The sequence below is a fragment of the Bos indicus genome, chromosome 27 (genome assembly GCF_029378745.1).
Source record: "Bos indicus isolate NIAB-ARS_2022 breed Sahiwal x Tharparkar chromosome 27, NIAB-ARS_B.indTharparkar_mat_pri_1.0, whole genome shotgun sequence".
In the NCBI taxonomy this organism is placed as follows: Eukaryota; Metazoa; Chordata; class Mammalia; order Artiodactyla; family Bovidae; genus Bos; species Bos indicus.
Window position 1 is genome coordinate 23,959,414 of NC_091786.1, and position 14,211 is coordinate 23,973,624.

The 14,211-nt window shown below is 43.6% G+C and overlaps 1 protein-coding gene across 7 annotated transcripts in view; it reads left to right on the forward strand.

The window, feature by feature from the left end:
• DLC1 (DLC1 Rho GTPase activating protein) overlaps positions 1–14,211 on the forward strand; it is a 522,352-nt gene that overhangs the window by 501,156 nt on the left and 6,985 nt on the right. For all 7 annotated transcript variants that reach the window (XM_070781604.1, XM_070781603.1, XM_019953385.2 and 4 more), the window contains 6 exons: positions 3,811–3,874; positions 5,433–6,841; positions 7,705–7,881; positions 10,346–10,505; positions 10,635–10,833; positions 12,471–12,684. In XM_070781604.1, coding sequence (XP_070637705.1) covers positions 3,811–3,874; positions 5,433–6,841; positions 7,705–7,881; positions 10,346–10,505; positions 10,635–10,833; positions 12,471–12,684 — 2,223 coding nt within the window. The remainder of the gene's footprint in view (positions 1–3,810; positions 3,875–5,432; positions 6,842–7,704; positions 7,882–10,345; positions 10,506–10,634; positions 10,834–12,470; positions 12,685–14,211) is intronic.

A 14,211-nucleotide genomic window follows, 5' to 3' on the forward strand; every position in this document is an offset into this window, starting at 1 on the left:
TCTAGACAGACTCTTTCATAGACTTCCATCTTTTTGCCTTGTTGAAACAGTTTGAGCAGTTGATTTTAAATACATACGGTAATGTAGTTAACAGAAACTCAGCTAAAAGTTTTACTTTAATAAAATATTATTAAATATTTAATAGTTTTTACTTTAAAACTTCTTTAGGTTTGTTTTAAATGAAATAATTCTTACATGGTTTCTCTTTCCTGCCACCACCCCCCCCACACACATACACACAGATCAAATGCTCCCATTTACATACTAGTACACACTCCCATGTTCTGCTTAAAGGTTATTATAAACATTCATGTACTTAAAACTTGTGCAGATCTTAAAGCTCCTTTTGGTCAATAATCTAGTAGGCGCTGACCTCTTAACATAATCTACTAAGAGCAGAAAACTTGTAGGCAGTGTGTTCTTGAGAATGATAATGATACTGTCTTAATATAAAGTTTTGTAATGACCGAAAGTTGTGTAATTATGCAACTACTAGATTGTTTGGGTTTGCATTGCTCACCAGCATTCTTAACATGCACACTTGTAAGGAGTAAACATACTTGTTTCCTTGGAGAGATTGGCTTTTGTCCCAGTCGCGCTAGCTTTGCTGTTACGATCCAACCCCGATGATAAGGCCAAGATTCTGAGAGCATCACATTCAGTATTAGTACTAAAGGAGTGACTCACTTGTCTTGAAGCATATGCAGATGATAATGCAAACTGTGACCTCTTAGAATACCTTTTCTGAAATCTTCTCTCTATAACTTCATATATCCCACATTGCTGTTTTCCTGTGAGGTTACAACTGACTCCTATGAATACACCAAAGAATTACTTAAATAAAGTGATAATCATATAATGACAAATCGTATAATGACAGTAGCATCTTCAATCTGAACTTTATTATAAAACCGCCCTTGAAGAGCCTACGCTCTGTGAAGCACCCAGCCACTTAGTACATTTCAGCTATGTTACTATTTTGGTCCTATTAAAATAAAAGCAATTGCAGTAATTCCAAGAAAATATCTTTAAGGCCTGGAAGAATTTTTATTTGTCAGGTCTATGTGGGAAATTGTTCCTTTTTTATTTTTTTTTATATTTTTAAATAGTATATTTCTTAGGAAACTCAAAATTATGCTTTTAGTGCCAAATAATAACAGCATCTTGGAAATACATTTCTTTGAACCTTTCATTTCACCTTCAGCATCTCAAAGCAGAATAAAACTGGTAAGCTATTCATGGATGTTCTTGACACCTGGCTAGTATTTATTCTTTGGGAGGGGGGGTATATTCTTAGAGAGAGATGGGGGAACAATGTTCTTGGGTTTTGTTTTTTAAGTTTTATTCTCTTTTTTAAAAAATTGCTTATTTATTTTAATTGGAGGATAATTACTTTAAAGTATTGTGATGGTTTCTGCCATATATCAGGTCATAGGTATACGTTCCTTTTTCCTTTCTCACTTCTCTTCTGCTTTCCCTGTTTCCACTTTGAGTACGTGAGGCCCAGGACCACGCCTGCCATGGTTTTATCAGGGTGCTTGCAGCTCCGCCAGCAAAGCTCTTGAACCTCTGATGGCTCACTCCGTGCTCCCTCCCACTCTGAGCAGAGTGCAAGTTGCCCAGCAGATAAGACTGACACATTCCTGAGGAGCTGAGCCAGCAGGGACCCTGGAGGCCAGAAAGGACCCCCGGGCTTCCGGACAGACAGTGTGAGATACCAGTGTTCTGCCACTCACTGGAGGAGTCATACTTAGGGTAGAAGCTGCTTCCGTATATTATCATGATTAACATTTATTTTAGAAAGGAACACGGAAGAGACTGCTTCTCAGGGCCAGAGTCACCGTGTTTTAGTCCTGTAGCCTTGGACCAGGTTTGTGTCCACTCCAAGCCTCATTTCCTCATCTATACATTGAAAATAAATAGTAGTATCTCTCTCAAGATGAAATAATACACGTGAGGCTCCAGGCACAATGCCTGGCCCAGAGTGCATCCCCAGCTGCTACTTCATGTCAGTACCCTCTCTAAATTGGTAACATCCCACTTTGGAGGTGCCTAGGGGACACGTGAATTCCATAAAAACTTCAGGAATAACTCCTGGGCTTCAGTTTTGAAGCGCCATTAGCTTGGTGCTACCTAGAGAAAAAGATAACGCTAACCTTTACAAAAATGACCTTCTTTTCTGTTTGACTCAAATCTGCAGCTTGTGAAGTAAGTCCCTCCCCCACCCCCACAGGGACCCATGCCTAGTAAACTTGATTATAAACACCACTCGACCATTAAAGCCCTAATGAAGTCAAGTGGGTATTTGATTTCAGGTTTGATTAATGAAACCCAGACCTAAGACTGTAACCATCCTGGATTCTTTACATCTTAAAACATTTGAGAACTAAAACACTGTGGATACAAGTCATTGAAGTAATGGATGCCCCTTTGAAAGGGACTTTATGTCTACTCGTTTTAATGTCTGTGGACTTTTTTTTTAAGTTATTTGCCTTCTTTCCATTCCCATTATCAGAGAGAATTTTCCTGAGCATAGGTGCTCTGTTTAGGATTATCTTTGTTTATCCTATAAGCAGGCTACCACATAATCTATGAAATCAAAGGCAGTCTTATCACCAGGCAAAAATACTTTCTACCCTCCTTTATTCAAGTTATTAGACAAGCTGCAAGAACAGGATCAGAACGATAGAGCCTTGAAGAGGGCTCAGAATCAGTTTGAACTTGTGTGCATTAAACGTGCTTGTCCTGTGAAATAGGAAGAACTGCAGTCTTAACTGATGGTGGACGGCAGCTATGTTAAGGATCCATTTGAAGACAACTAAGTGATGGTCATCTGGAAGATGTTAGAAAGATCTGGGGCCTGAAAAGCTGTCATTCACAATTTTACATGCCATTTATTCCTGCATCTGTAAAGGGTTTCTTTCTTTGAGCTATTTCATTATTTCCCAGTGAGGTGGAGTTTTGCTTTAAGTACTTCATTTTCAATGAAGCTAAATTACTTTCCTAATTTTAAGTTATTACTCTTTGGCAGGAATTTTTTTTAAAAAAGCATTCAGAGTAAAAAATTTGACTCCTGTTCCAAAGAAGAATCTGATTCAAGCTCTCATTTTTTGAATTTTTAAAGATGTTGACCTTTGAAGTATACAGTTTTTAAAATTAATCATTTGCACTGTTGCTACGACTATACCAATGCATTTCCTGTCCTATACAGGAAGCTGAAAAAAAGAATTAGGTAGTAAAGAGAGTTCAAATCTCCTTTCTATATAGAGCTCACTAAATTTTTTAAGACTACCTATCATTTGTTTATCATTTGCAGAGATAACTAAAAATAGCTTTATTTTTGTATTTGAATTTTGATCTGAGATAGAATACATTACAACAGCAAACACTTTATTCACCAGCATCTCAGCTTGGTTACATGTTCATGTTCCTATTTCTGTGAAAGGAGACATCACTGGCTTTTACTCCTTGGCACTGGGTGGAAACACTTAATGGCTCAACTTAGGGGCTGTTGGAAGAATACATGTCTTCAAATGAGGGTTGTTTGTTCTGTCAAGAATAAGAGGCACTTTACAGAACCACTGCAGTGTGCCATTTCACTGTAAAATAATAATATTAAATGTAAATGAAAAAAACTTGTGAAATATATAAGTATTTTTAAACCACTTTTTAAAGAAGTTTCGAATACTCTTCTCAATTGTAGATATTAATGGATTTAAAGAAACTCAAACATGTCAACTGTTTGGAAAAATATTTAGCCACCCATCCATGGTTTCCTGTCTTTGCTAATGTTATTTCTTTGCTCTGTAGGCGTCTAAATACTTTAAACAAATGTGCGGTGATGAAGCTGGAAATCAGTCCTCATCGGAAAAGAGTGAGTATATAAAATGTATATAAAATGTATCATAGGGTAGGAGCAAAGGAGAAGATGAAAAACTGGATTATGTGTTCTCTGATAGATTTTGTTTCACAAATTCTTACTTCCTTGTTCTAAAAATACCTACATTTTAAATGTTATAATCCACACAGGTTTACCAAAAACTGTGTAGCCTTATGTAGTTGGAACCAATAGCTACAGCTAGCCAATAACCTGTATCTCACCTGCTATTTTTGATCTGAACAGATTTTCTGTGATTTTGCCTCATTAACTCAATGCCTACAACGTATTAAAGGGATGAGGCTTAAGGAATTCCGGTGCATTTTGCATTGCCTCCCTGCAGAAACAGCAATTGAAGTTCTTGGGAACTCTGTCTTCCCATGTGTAAGAGTATCTGTGTTTTGAAGCTGTAGAGATGGCAGGGAAGGCTGGCTGGTGGGATATGGAAGACTAGAGCTTTGAAGGGAGAAAAGGAATTAGAGGAGAAAGAGGGAGGGCTGGAAATCCCACACATTCTAGTGAAATGCCGGCACGTAACTGATTCGGATGGTATTTTCTCCTGTGTTTGAAATGTGAGGACATCTTATGAGATCTTAGGAGAAGAGGAGGTGGGTGTAGTGGTGGGAGTGAATACCACAAATTAGAGTAAACAGAAGTGAGTTTGGTCAAAGAACAGATTTTTCATTGTCAGAGTACCGATTTTAATTATCTAACCTACGCCAAGTTGCCTTCTTGGGGGAGTCAAACCTTTTAAACAAATCCCACCGCACACTGTGAGGAGCTGTGGAGAGGAGCCTGCAGGTCAGCGTTCAGTGCTCTCCACCCACTGTCCCAGGGGGCCCTGCTCACGGGAGACACTCCCATGCATCACACTGAACTTGATGTCCCATCAATAGTCTGTCACGGTGTAACCCTGGGTCCTGTCCATAAGTCGGGCATCACCAGCAGAGATGTTCTGTCGGCTGTGCGCATGTTACATGCCGGCAGAACTGGGTATTTGTGTAACCTTATTGAATGGCCTGGAGCATGCCTGAGTTTGAAACATCATAGGACTCTTGTGGCATTAACTCTGGTTCCCATGTCGATGGGGGAGGAATGAAAAGGAACAGGGAAGAGGCTGAGAGATGAGAGTGTTCGAGAACCACCATTTTAGTTGCAAAACGGAATATAAACACATACTGTCAACAGACAGCAAAACTGGAGGCAGACCAGAGGGAGTCCTACCCATTGCTGATGCCAGTTCAAAATATTTTACATGCCTGGAATTTTCACAGATCTCAGAGGTTTCCTCTGTGAGTGATTTAAGAGCAGCCTATAGATCCCAGAGTTTCCATAAAATAACTCTTCTTTAGCTTGAAACACTTGCTCAGGCTTTTTCCTGTGAAATGCTTACATTCATCTTGGCTATTTTAAAAAATAATAATAAAGCTGTAAGGGGGGGTATTGACACGAATGGCATTATGGTCAGTCTCCTGGCCCCTGGGCCTCGGGGCATGCCCTGCCCCGTGCTGCCTGCCAGTTTCAGGGGACGAATGGTTCCCTTCTGTCTTTGCAGAGCGAAGATTCCGACGAGGACGAGCCTTGTGCAATAAGTGGCAAATGGACTTTCCAGAGGGACAGCAAGAGGTGGTCCCGGCTTGAAGAGTTCGACGTCTTTTCTCCAAAACAGGACCCCATCCCTGGGTCCCCAGACGCTGTCCACCTGAAGAGCGCCCCGAGCCATGAAAACATGCAGACGGACCTCAGCGATCGCCAGGAGGTGGCTTCTGTCCACAGCACCGGCAGCCTCACCACCCACGTGCCCCAGCGCGGGGAGGCGGCCCCAGCCCGGACTAACTCCGTCCTCAGCGTCTGCTCCTCAGGCACCTTTGTAGGCAATGATGATTCCTTCTGCAGCCTGCCCTCTCCCAAGGAACTGTCCAGCTTCAGCTTCAGCATGAAGGGCCACGAGAAGACTGCCAAGTCCAAGACGCACAGCCTGCTGAAGCGCATGGAGAGCTTAAAGCTCAAGGGCTCCCACCACAGCAAGCACAAGGCGCCTTCCAAGCTGGGTCTGATCATCAGTGGGCCCATCCTGCAGGAGGGGGTGGACGAGGAGAAGCTGAAGCAGCTGAACTGCGTGGAGATCTCCGCCCTCAACGGCAACCACATCAACGTCCCCATGGTACGGAAGAGGAGCATATCCAGCTCCACGCAGACCAGCAGCAGCAGCAGCCAGTCTGAGACCAGCAGCAACGTGAGCACGCCCAGTCCCGTCACCAGGACCCGGAGCCTCAGCGCCTGCAACAAGCGGGGAGGCATGTACTTGGAGGGCTTCGATCCCTTCAATCAGTCCACCTTCAACAACGTCATGGAGCAGAACTGTAAAAACCGGGAGAGCTACCCAGAGGACACAGTGTTCTACATCCCGGAAGATCACAAGCCCGGCACCTTCCCGAAAGCCCTTTCCAATGGCAGTTTCTCTCCCTCAGGGAATAACAGCTCTGTGAACTGGAGGACCGGGAGCTTCCACGGCCCCGGCCACATCAGCCTGAGGAGAGAAAACAGCAGCCCCAAGGAACTTAAGAGACGTAACTCCTCGAGCTCTGTGAGCAGCCGCCTGAGTATCTACGACAACGTGCCAGGCTCCATCCTCTATTCCAGCTCAGGTGACCTGGCCGATCTGGAGAACGAGGACATCTTCCCTGAGCTGGACGACATCCTCTACCATGTGAAGGGGATGCAGAGGATAGTCAACCAGTGGTCAGAGAAGTTTTCCGATGAGGGAGACTCCGACTCGGCCTTGGACTCGGTCTCACCATGCCCGTCCTCTCCCAAGCAGATACACCTGGATGTGGACAATGACCGAGCCACCCCCAGTGACCTGGACAGCACAGGCAACTCACTGAATGAGCCTGAGGAGCCCTCTGACATCCCGGAAAGGAGGGATTCTGGGGTCGGGGCCTCCCTGACCAGGTCCAACAGGTGAGTTTTTCTTACCTGGTGGGGGTGAGGGGCGGGTGATCAGAAAGGGGCTGCTTCTGCTTGCTGTGTAGGGAACATGGGATTGAACCATTTATAGCCATGAAATTCCTAAGGAAAGTGCTAGATGGGAAAATCCTATCATCCTAAACAATTAATGAACATTGTTCACTGGGTACCGGAATTTCAGTTTGGGAAGAAGTCAGTTCTGTGAATGGATAGCGGGGTTGATTGATTGTATAACACATTGTTGTCGTCGTTGCTTAGTCACTTCAGTCGTGTCCAATTCTTTGTGACGCCATGGACTGTAGCCCGCAAGGCTCCTCCTTCTGTGGGATTTCCCAGGCAAGAATACTGGAGTGGGTTGCCATTTCCTCCTCCAGGGGATCTTCCCGACCACAGGGACTGAATCCATGTCTCCTGCTTGGCAGGCGGATTCTTTACCACTGAGCCACCAGGGAACTCCAACACCGTGGATGTATTTAATGCTTCATGTACTTGACTGAGTGAAAGTCACTCGGTTGTGTCTGACTCTTTGCGACCCCATGGACTATACAGCCCATGGAATTCTCCAGGCCAGAATACCGGAGTGGGTAGCCTTTCCCTTCTCCAGGGTATCTTCCCAACGCAGGGATCGAACCCAGGTCTCCCACCTTGCAGGCAGATTCTTTACCAGCTGAGCCACAAGGGAACTTAACTGTATACTAAAAGTGGTTAAAGGAGTAAATTTTAAATAAAAACAAACTGGAATGGAAATTGAATCTTCTCAGTTCCTAAGATTAGAGGCCAGTGAGTGACCCACTGCTGACTGTGCCTCAACCCATTAAAAAGCTTTCGTACTAACATTCCTCCCCCTTCTCTCGCAGGCACAGGCTGAGATGGCACAGCTTCCAGAGCTCTCATCGGCCGAGCCTAAACTCCGTGTCACTGCAGATTAACTGCCAGTCAGTGGCCCAGATGAACCTGCTGCAGAAGTACTCCCTCTTGAAGTTAACCGCCCTGCTGGAGAAATACACGCCTTCTAATAAGCATGGCTTTAGCTGGTAAGGATTTAAACTGCCCAGTGAACCATATTTGAAAACATTTTCAGCCAGCGCTGTCCCAGCACTGAGGGTGTAACAGGTGGATCCTGTATCTTTAGTTCATCGTCCTGACGCTGTAAGTGTCTGCATTCTTGAGTCCACGCACAATACGGCTTAAGCTGGCATAGCTTTAGAGAATTTCCATCAGGGTTGGTTGAGTTTTCAGCGCTAGGCATGATAAACTGCCAGTCGATAGGGTGAGACTTCTTTACTCTTCCACCACATTGTCCGGGCTCTTCCTTCCCAGTGGTAGGAATAGCCCACCACAGGCAAATACGTGTGCAGAATCAGATCATATTTTGGAAGGAAGGGAAGAAAATTTTAGATCATAGGATGTTATGAGAGCAACTTTGAAATGCTTAATGTACAGCACTTGGCTTTGTAACCCTCTTCATGCACATTTTTTAGAAATCATTTTTGATTGATATAGGTATCTGCAATATCACAAAAATCTACCTGGGCTAAAGAGTTTAGGTTATGTTTTTTCCAACAAAGATTCTTGAGCAGTGAATAATAAAGGAATATACCACTCTAATATATTATAAACAAAAATAATGTACAAAAATAAAATGTATTGAACTGTCTGCACTTTTGAAAGCACGGCCCTTGGTGTGTATACTGTGAGACATAGACTGCTGGGCTGAATAGGTCATGGACAGGAGCCATTATGTGCATATTTTTTTCTACTGAGTGCAAAGCAGATAAATGTCTCTACATTGACATCCCAGCGCATTTTGCAGTATCAGCTGGGTATCCTTCAGTCTTTTCACTAATCTTAAGTGTTCATTATCCACTTGCACAATTTTAGTTCTTGATAAAATGGAGACTCGGTCCATTTCATGAGTAGCACTTGGTAGCAAAACCAGAATCAGCGCAGCAACGTAACTTCTCTCCCCAGCTCCTCCCCTCCTTGGGACTCATAGTGAGGTTAACTTCGGCATCAAAGCATCTCCTGTTCAAAGGCTGTTATTATGTGAGCCCTGCTAAATACAGAAGTTGTTTGTTCTGAATGACAGAAATAAGTATTGACTGGTTTATCCCCCACATGCTTCAGATTCTCGGTGGAGATCGTAATGTGTTCCTTGTACATTCCGCCGCTGGGCTTTTCTCCCCTGACAAAGCGAGTATTATGCATACTTACAGCCACGATCCATATACTTCACTGTATGGAAATACGGATTTGGCCCTGCGCTTCAGTTTTACCTTTCCCTGAGCTATAAACAGTAACACACGGTGGCTGTGGGTTTAGCACTCTAAAGTCAAGGCAGTCTGCCTTCCGCAATGTTCCTCTATGCTTTGAGCCAGAGTTTCCCTGCTGGCTATTTAAAACTGCATATTTCACATTCTCAGTTCTGAGTGGCCCACCACCCCCCCTCACCACCAAACCCTCAAGAATCTGAAAGTCCAGAATATTTCTTGAGTTCTGGTCAGTTTTTTCCAGTGAGTCAAAACCAAACGTTAAAGCCTCATACTGTGGGATCCACGGAATAAGGAGAAATTCTACACAAAGTTCTTTTCCTGTTCAGCTTTGCCCTTTCTTGTCCCATTCAGAGAGGTCATTTGTAGAGCTGGAATTTCTGCTTGACAGCATTAAGTACATGACAGCGGTTTCCTGCTGTTGCACACGCTGCTCAGGCTGGACCCGGTGTCAGGACTCCAGGGAGCCTGGGGTGGGCTCACAAAACCCTCATTGTTCTCCTCTGTCTTCCTTTAGAAAGCTAAAGATGTTGTGTTCTCTCGGGTCATCAGCAGGAGAATTTATTTGAACTTCAGGTCATTAGCTTGCCTTTCCCCGCAACATTGAGCTCTGGAGTTGGTTCTCATTATGTGGGACCAACATTATGCATTTGCTGGGTTTTTTTCCATCCTGATCTTTTTTTTACCCTAAATACTTTTGGATCTCATCAAGAGCTTAGAAATGATTCTCATGCATTTTCAGGACAAATGGGAACGTGTTTCTCAGCTCTATCCTGCAGTGCCTACTTAGGGTCTTGACTGTAGCTTTCTCCTCTCGTTCCTTCCTGTGCCGCCGTTTTGGAAGGAAGCCCATCTTCTCCCTTAAGAAGACAGACCCCATTCTCAGAGCTAACAGTGGAGGGAGAATCCCCAGCTGAGGAGATGTTATTGGGCCTCATGGCCCCAAAGGTTAGAAAATCTAGAACAGCACTGTCCAGTGGGCTTTTCTGTAGTGGTAGGAATGGTCCATATTTGCACAGACCAGTAATAGCTACCAGGCACAAATGGCTATCTAGCGCTCAAAGTGTGGCTGATACGACTGAGGGACTGAATTTGTAATTTTGTTTAAATTGAAATCGCCAACTTATTAGCACAGATCTAGAACCCACATGGTTTACCTGCAGAGATGGACAAAATGTGCAGAAGGTGAGTAAATGTATCCCTTCTGACCGCAATATTTTTTCGATAGGGCTGTGCCCAAGTTCATGAAAAGGATCAAGGTTCCAGACTACAAGGACCGGAATGTATTCGGAGTCCCTCTGACAGTCAACGTGCAGCGCACAGGACAGCCCCTCCCCCAGAGCATCCAGCAGGCCATGCGCTACCTCCGCAACCATTGTTTGGATCAGGTGAGAGCTGACGTCTGCAGGTCCCACGTAATCATGGGAGCTCAGGTGCATGCATCATCTTCTAGTTCTGCAGTGAAAATGTTGCTTTCCTCTTGACACTTTACACTTTGTTTTGTTTTTCCAACAAAGGTTGGACTCTTCAGAAAATCGGGTGTCAAATCCCGGATTCAGGCTCTGCGCCAGATGAATGAAAGCACCATAGACTGTGTCAACTATGAGGGACAGTCTGCTTATGACGTGGCAGACATGTTGAAGCAGTATTTTCGAGATCTGCCTGAGCCACTGATGACAAACAAACTCTCAGAAACCTTTCTGCAGATATACCAATGTGAGTATTCTTTGACCTTGACATGGTTGGCGGTGGGGAAAGTGGGGTCAGCCAAAACCTGTAGCTCCTTTGATGCCATTCTTTTGGACCCACATCGTGACCTCTTAGAGACAGGTCATCAGTTTTTGTTTTGTTTCTTTTTTGCTTTCTTGTTTGCAAAACAGATTTGTGTACATCTGTTGAGCAGTGCAGGAAAAACTCCTTTGTCATCATTCTCCAGTTACTAAGCAATTGTACATTTTTACATTCAAATCCAGGAACTCATTTTTTTTTTCATTCAAGAACAGTGTTAATCTAACATACTTAAAAGAGCAGATTCCAAGATCTCTCTCTCTCTCTGTCTTGTCTATAGGTATTTCCGTTGCTTCACTTCTCTCTAGCAAAGCCTGTTGTGTTTAAAATTTCACAGGTGTCCATGTGTTTTATCTTGCTGTAAAATGAATAAATAATCTTTCTGTTATGCATCTCAGCTTCTGCCAGAAATAGTTGGGAAAACAATCCCCATGCCCATCTCACTTTTAAGTAAAGCTTAAAGCAAACAGTTGTCTAAATTAATGATCAAGATCAGGATTATAGCTTTTACAGCCTTGTGTTTTTCTTGGCTCGGTGTGGTATTACAGCAATGTAATTTAAAAGCAGCTTCTCTCAGAGCTAGAATTGTCTTTAGAATTGGCGCATGGGACTTGATTTTATGAGACATGGAGCTGGTCTGGATTATTTCATTATTTGTTTCATCCTTTCAGATTTTATGAAAACACAGGTCACATTTCCCCCACCAAGGTATTTGTTATGTATTGTAACCATGGAGCTGTTTAATCGGTTTGTCCTATGGAGCTACGTTTGAGTGACTTGAATTTTCCACCACATGCCTTTCAAAAGAAAAATTTTGCCTAGTATAGGAGACCTGAAAGTTGTGTTTAGCATTTTCTACCTGTTTTATTAGTTTCTACATATATATACATTATATTACATTGTTAAATTATTTATATTTTTATGGGTTTATTTCTCAAGCATGTATTTTTACTACCAGCCTCTCAGTAGGCTTTCCAAAGCTTAAATTACTACATAAAAAACATCTGTTGTTTAAATTGAAGATTTTCGCAGCTTCCTTTCCTCATTTAAAGAAGGAGCAAATCGGTTAAAATTACGAAAGTCCTCGGAGATGCTGAACACTTTGTAGTCAAAGTGAAGAAATCTCAGTTTTTGTACTTTTGTATGTGTCTGTAATAAATTTCTTGAAACTGAACAAAAGTATAAGCCTATAATGTTCAGTAATTGAGAATGGTAAACTAGGAGTTTTGGAAAAAAGTACTTAGAAAAGAAAGAAACCAAATTTCTGTAAACTAAAAGAAAACAGCAGACATCATCTGGAGTTGAACTCTGGGTGGATTTAGGAGTATATTGGCATGGTGGGTGTTTAAAATTCTCAGTTCCTCCACAGGCAGGAAATGCTTGAGGGTAGTGACGTTGGTGGCAATCCCTAATCTCTTCCATATTAACCTCAAGTACACTTTCTGAAAGTGCTTGTTCAGTGCTGGGCTGAGGTCTTTGGTGCCGATATTTGCTTTCGGGACGTTTCCTTGCAAAAGTACATGGAAAATCACTGGGTTGACGGGGGAAGTGCTGGTGTCGTGCAGATGTGCCCAAGGACCAGCGTCTCCAGGCGATCAAGGCGGCCATCATGCTCCTGCCCGACGAGAACCGGGAGGTCCTACAGACGCTCCTTTACTTCCTGAGCGATGTCACCGCAGCCGTCAAGGAGAACCAGATGACCCCCACCAACCTGGCCGTGTGCTTGGCGCCTTCTCTCTTCCACCTCAACACTCTGAAGAGAGAGAACTCCTCCCCCAGGTACGGGGCCAGTGAGCTGCGGGCGCGGTGACGATGCACACGCCCCGTTGTTCGGGCAGCGGCAGCCTCCCTGTCCTAACAGGGCTGTCCGCCTGTTTTTTTGTTGTTTTAATACCTGAATCCAGCAAAACGGAGTTTGACCTCCTTTCGCAGCTCACGTTCCTCCCCTGTGCTTCTCCCATCCTTCCTACTCAGCCCTGGGGGTGTGGCCTCCTAGACAATGTAGTTTTAACCCGCTTTTGAGAAACATTTGCATTCCTGCTTTGCTGCGGCAAGGGTTTCCCCTGACCCTTTGTCAGTGCCCTCGGTAACATGGTCATCGTACTTTGTACCCACAAAGAATCATGAGGGTTTACTGACCTCAAAAACAGTCCTGGCTTCTGCATAAATAAAACCAGTCTGGCTTGGCTTCTTCAGTAGAACCGAGCTGCTGGCCTGTGCCAGAGGTTGAAAGGAGCTGGATGTGAAATAAGGAAGGATGGTGTTCAGCCTCGAAGTTAAGAACCCTGCTGAGCCAATGTTGCAGAGTTTCTCCTTAGATGTAGAGAAGGTGAAGTGACTGTGGAAGTCGAGGAATCTGGAAAATAACTAAGGCTGATGTTTGCTCAGCACCGTATTCTGTCCCCAGCAAGGAGCTACACCCTGGGTTTCATTATCAACTTTAATCCTCCTAACAATTGAAGGAGGTGAAGCTGCTGTTAGTATCTATTTTATACATGAGGTGGGACTGCGAGGCAGGTCCATTAAGGAACTAACTTGCTTCTGTCTGATGGATGGGGAAAACACAAAAAATGGCAGAGGAACTTCTTACTTACACGAATATTTTATATGAAGTAGGAAAAGCGTCATTAACTCCTTTCTACCAAATTCATCCTGCTGATCCTTTTCCTCAGCTCTAAAGGAACTTGACAGATAGTTCTCAGCTGTTGGGGTGGGGTCTAGTTGTGTTAGGTGAAGTTAGCTTTGCTTCCAAAAGACATACAATGCTTAATTAACTAGTTCTAACCATTGACTAGAGCATTCCTGCTTTAATGGGATAGAGAACTAAAGGGGAGCAGTAGAAAGAGATCAGATAAGATTAAGACAAAACCTCTAGGAAACAATAGACTTCTCTCACCAACAGGAGGGGCTCCTGTTTAATTTTAAACTGGAAAGAATGGTCCTGTTTACCCCAATGATGAGTGCTTCCCACCCACCCACCAGTCAAAGCTGCCTTTCCTTCTTCCTACCCCACATTTATAGACCTTAAAAGCTTCTCTGTTTCAGTAGCAACCTATTTAACATGGTGGTTTTATTTTTATGGGCTGCGTGGTATGGGGGAATCTTAGTTACCTCGACCAGGAGTCGAACCCATGCCCCCTGCTTTGGGAGCTTAGATATGTAATCACTGGACCACAAGGGAAGTCCCTAACATGATGGTTTTAAATAGCCTGGATTTCATCACAGACTGTCTCTTTCATGTTTTTTGTGTGTTGTTGATACAACTGAGAAATTTTAGTGACCAAAGTAAAACTCTCTTCAACTACT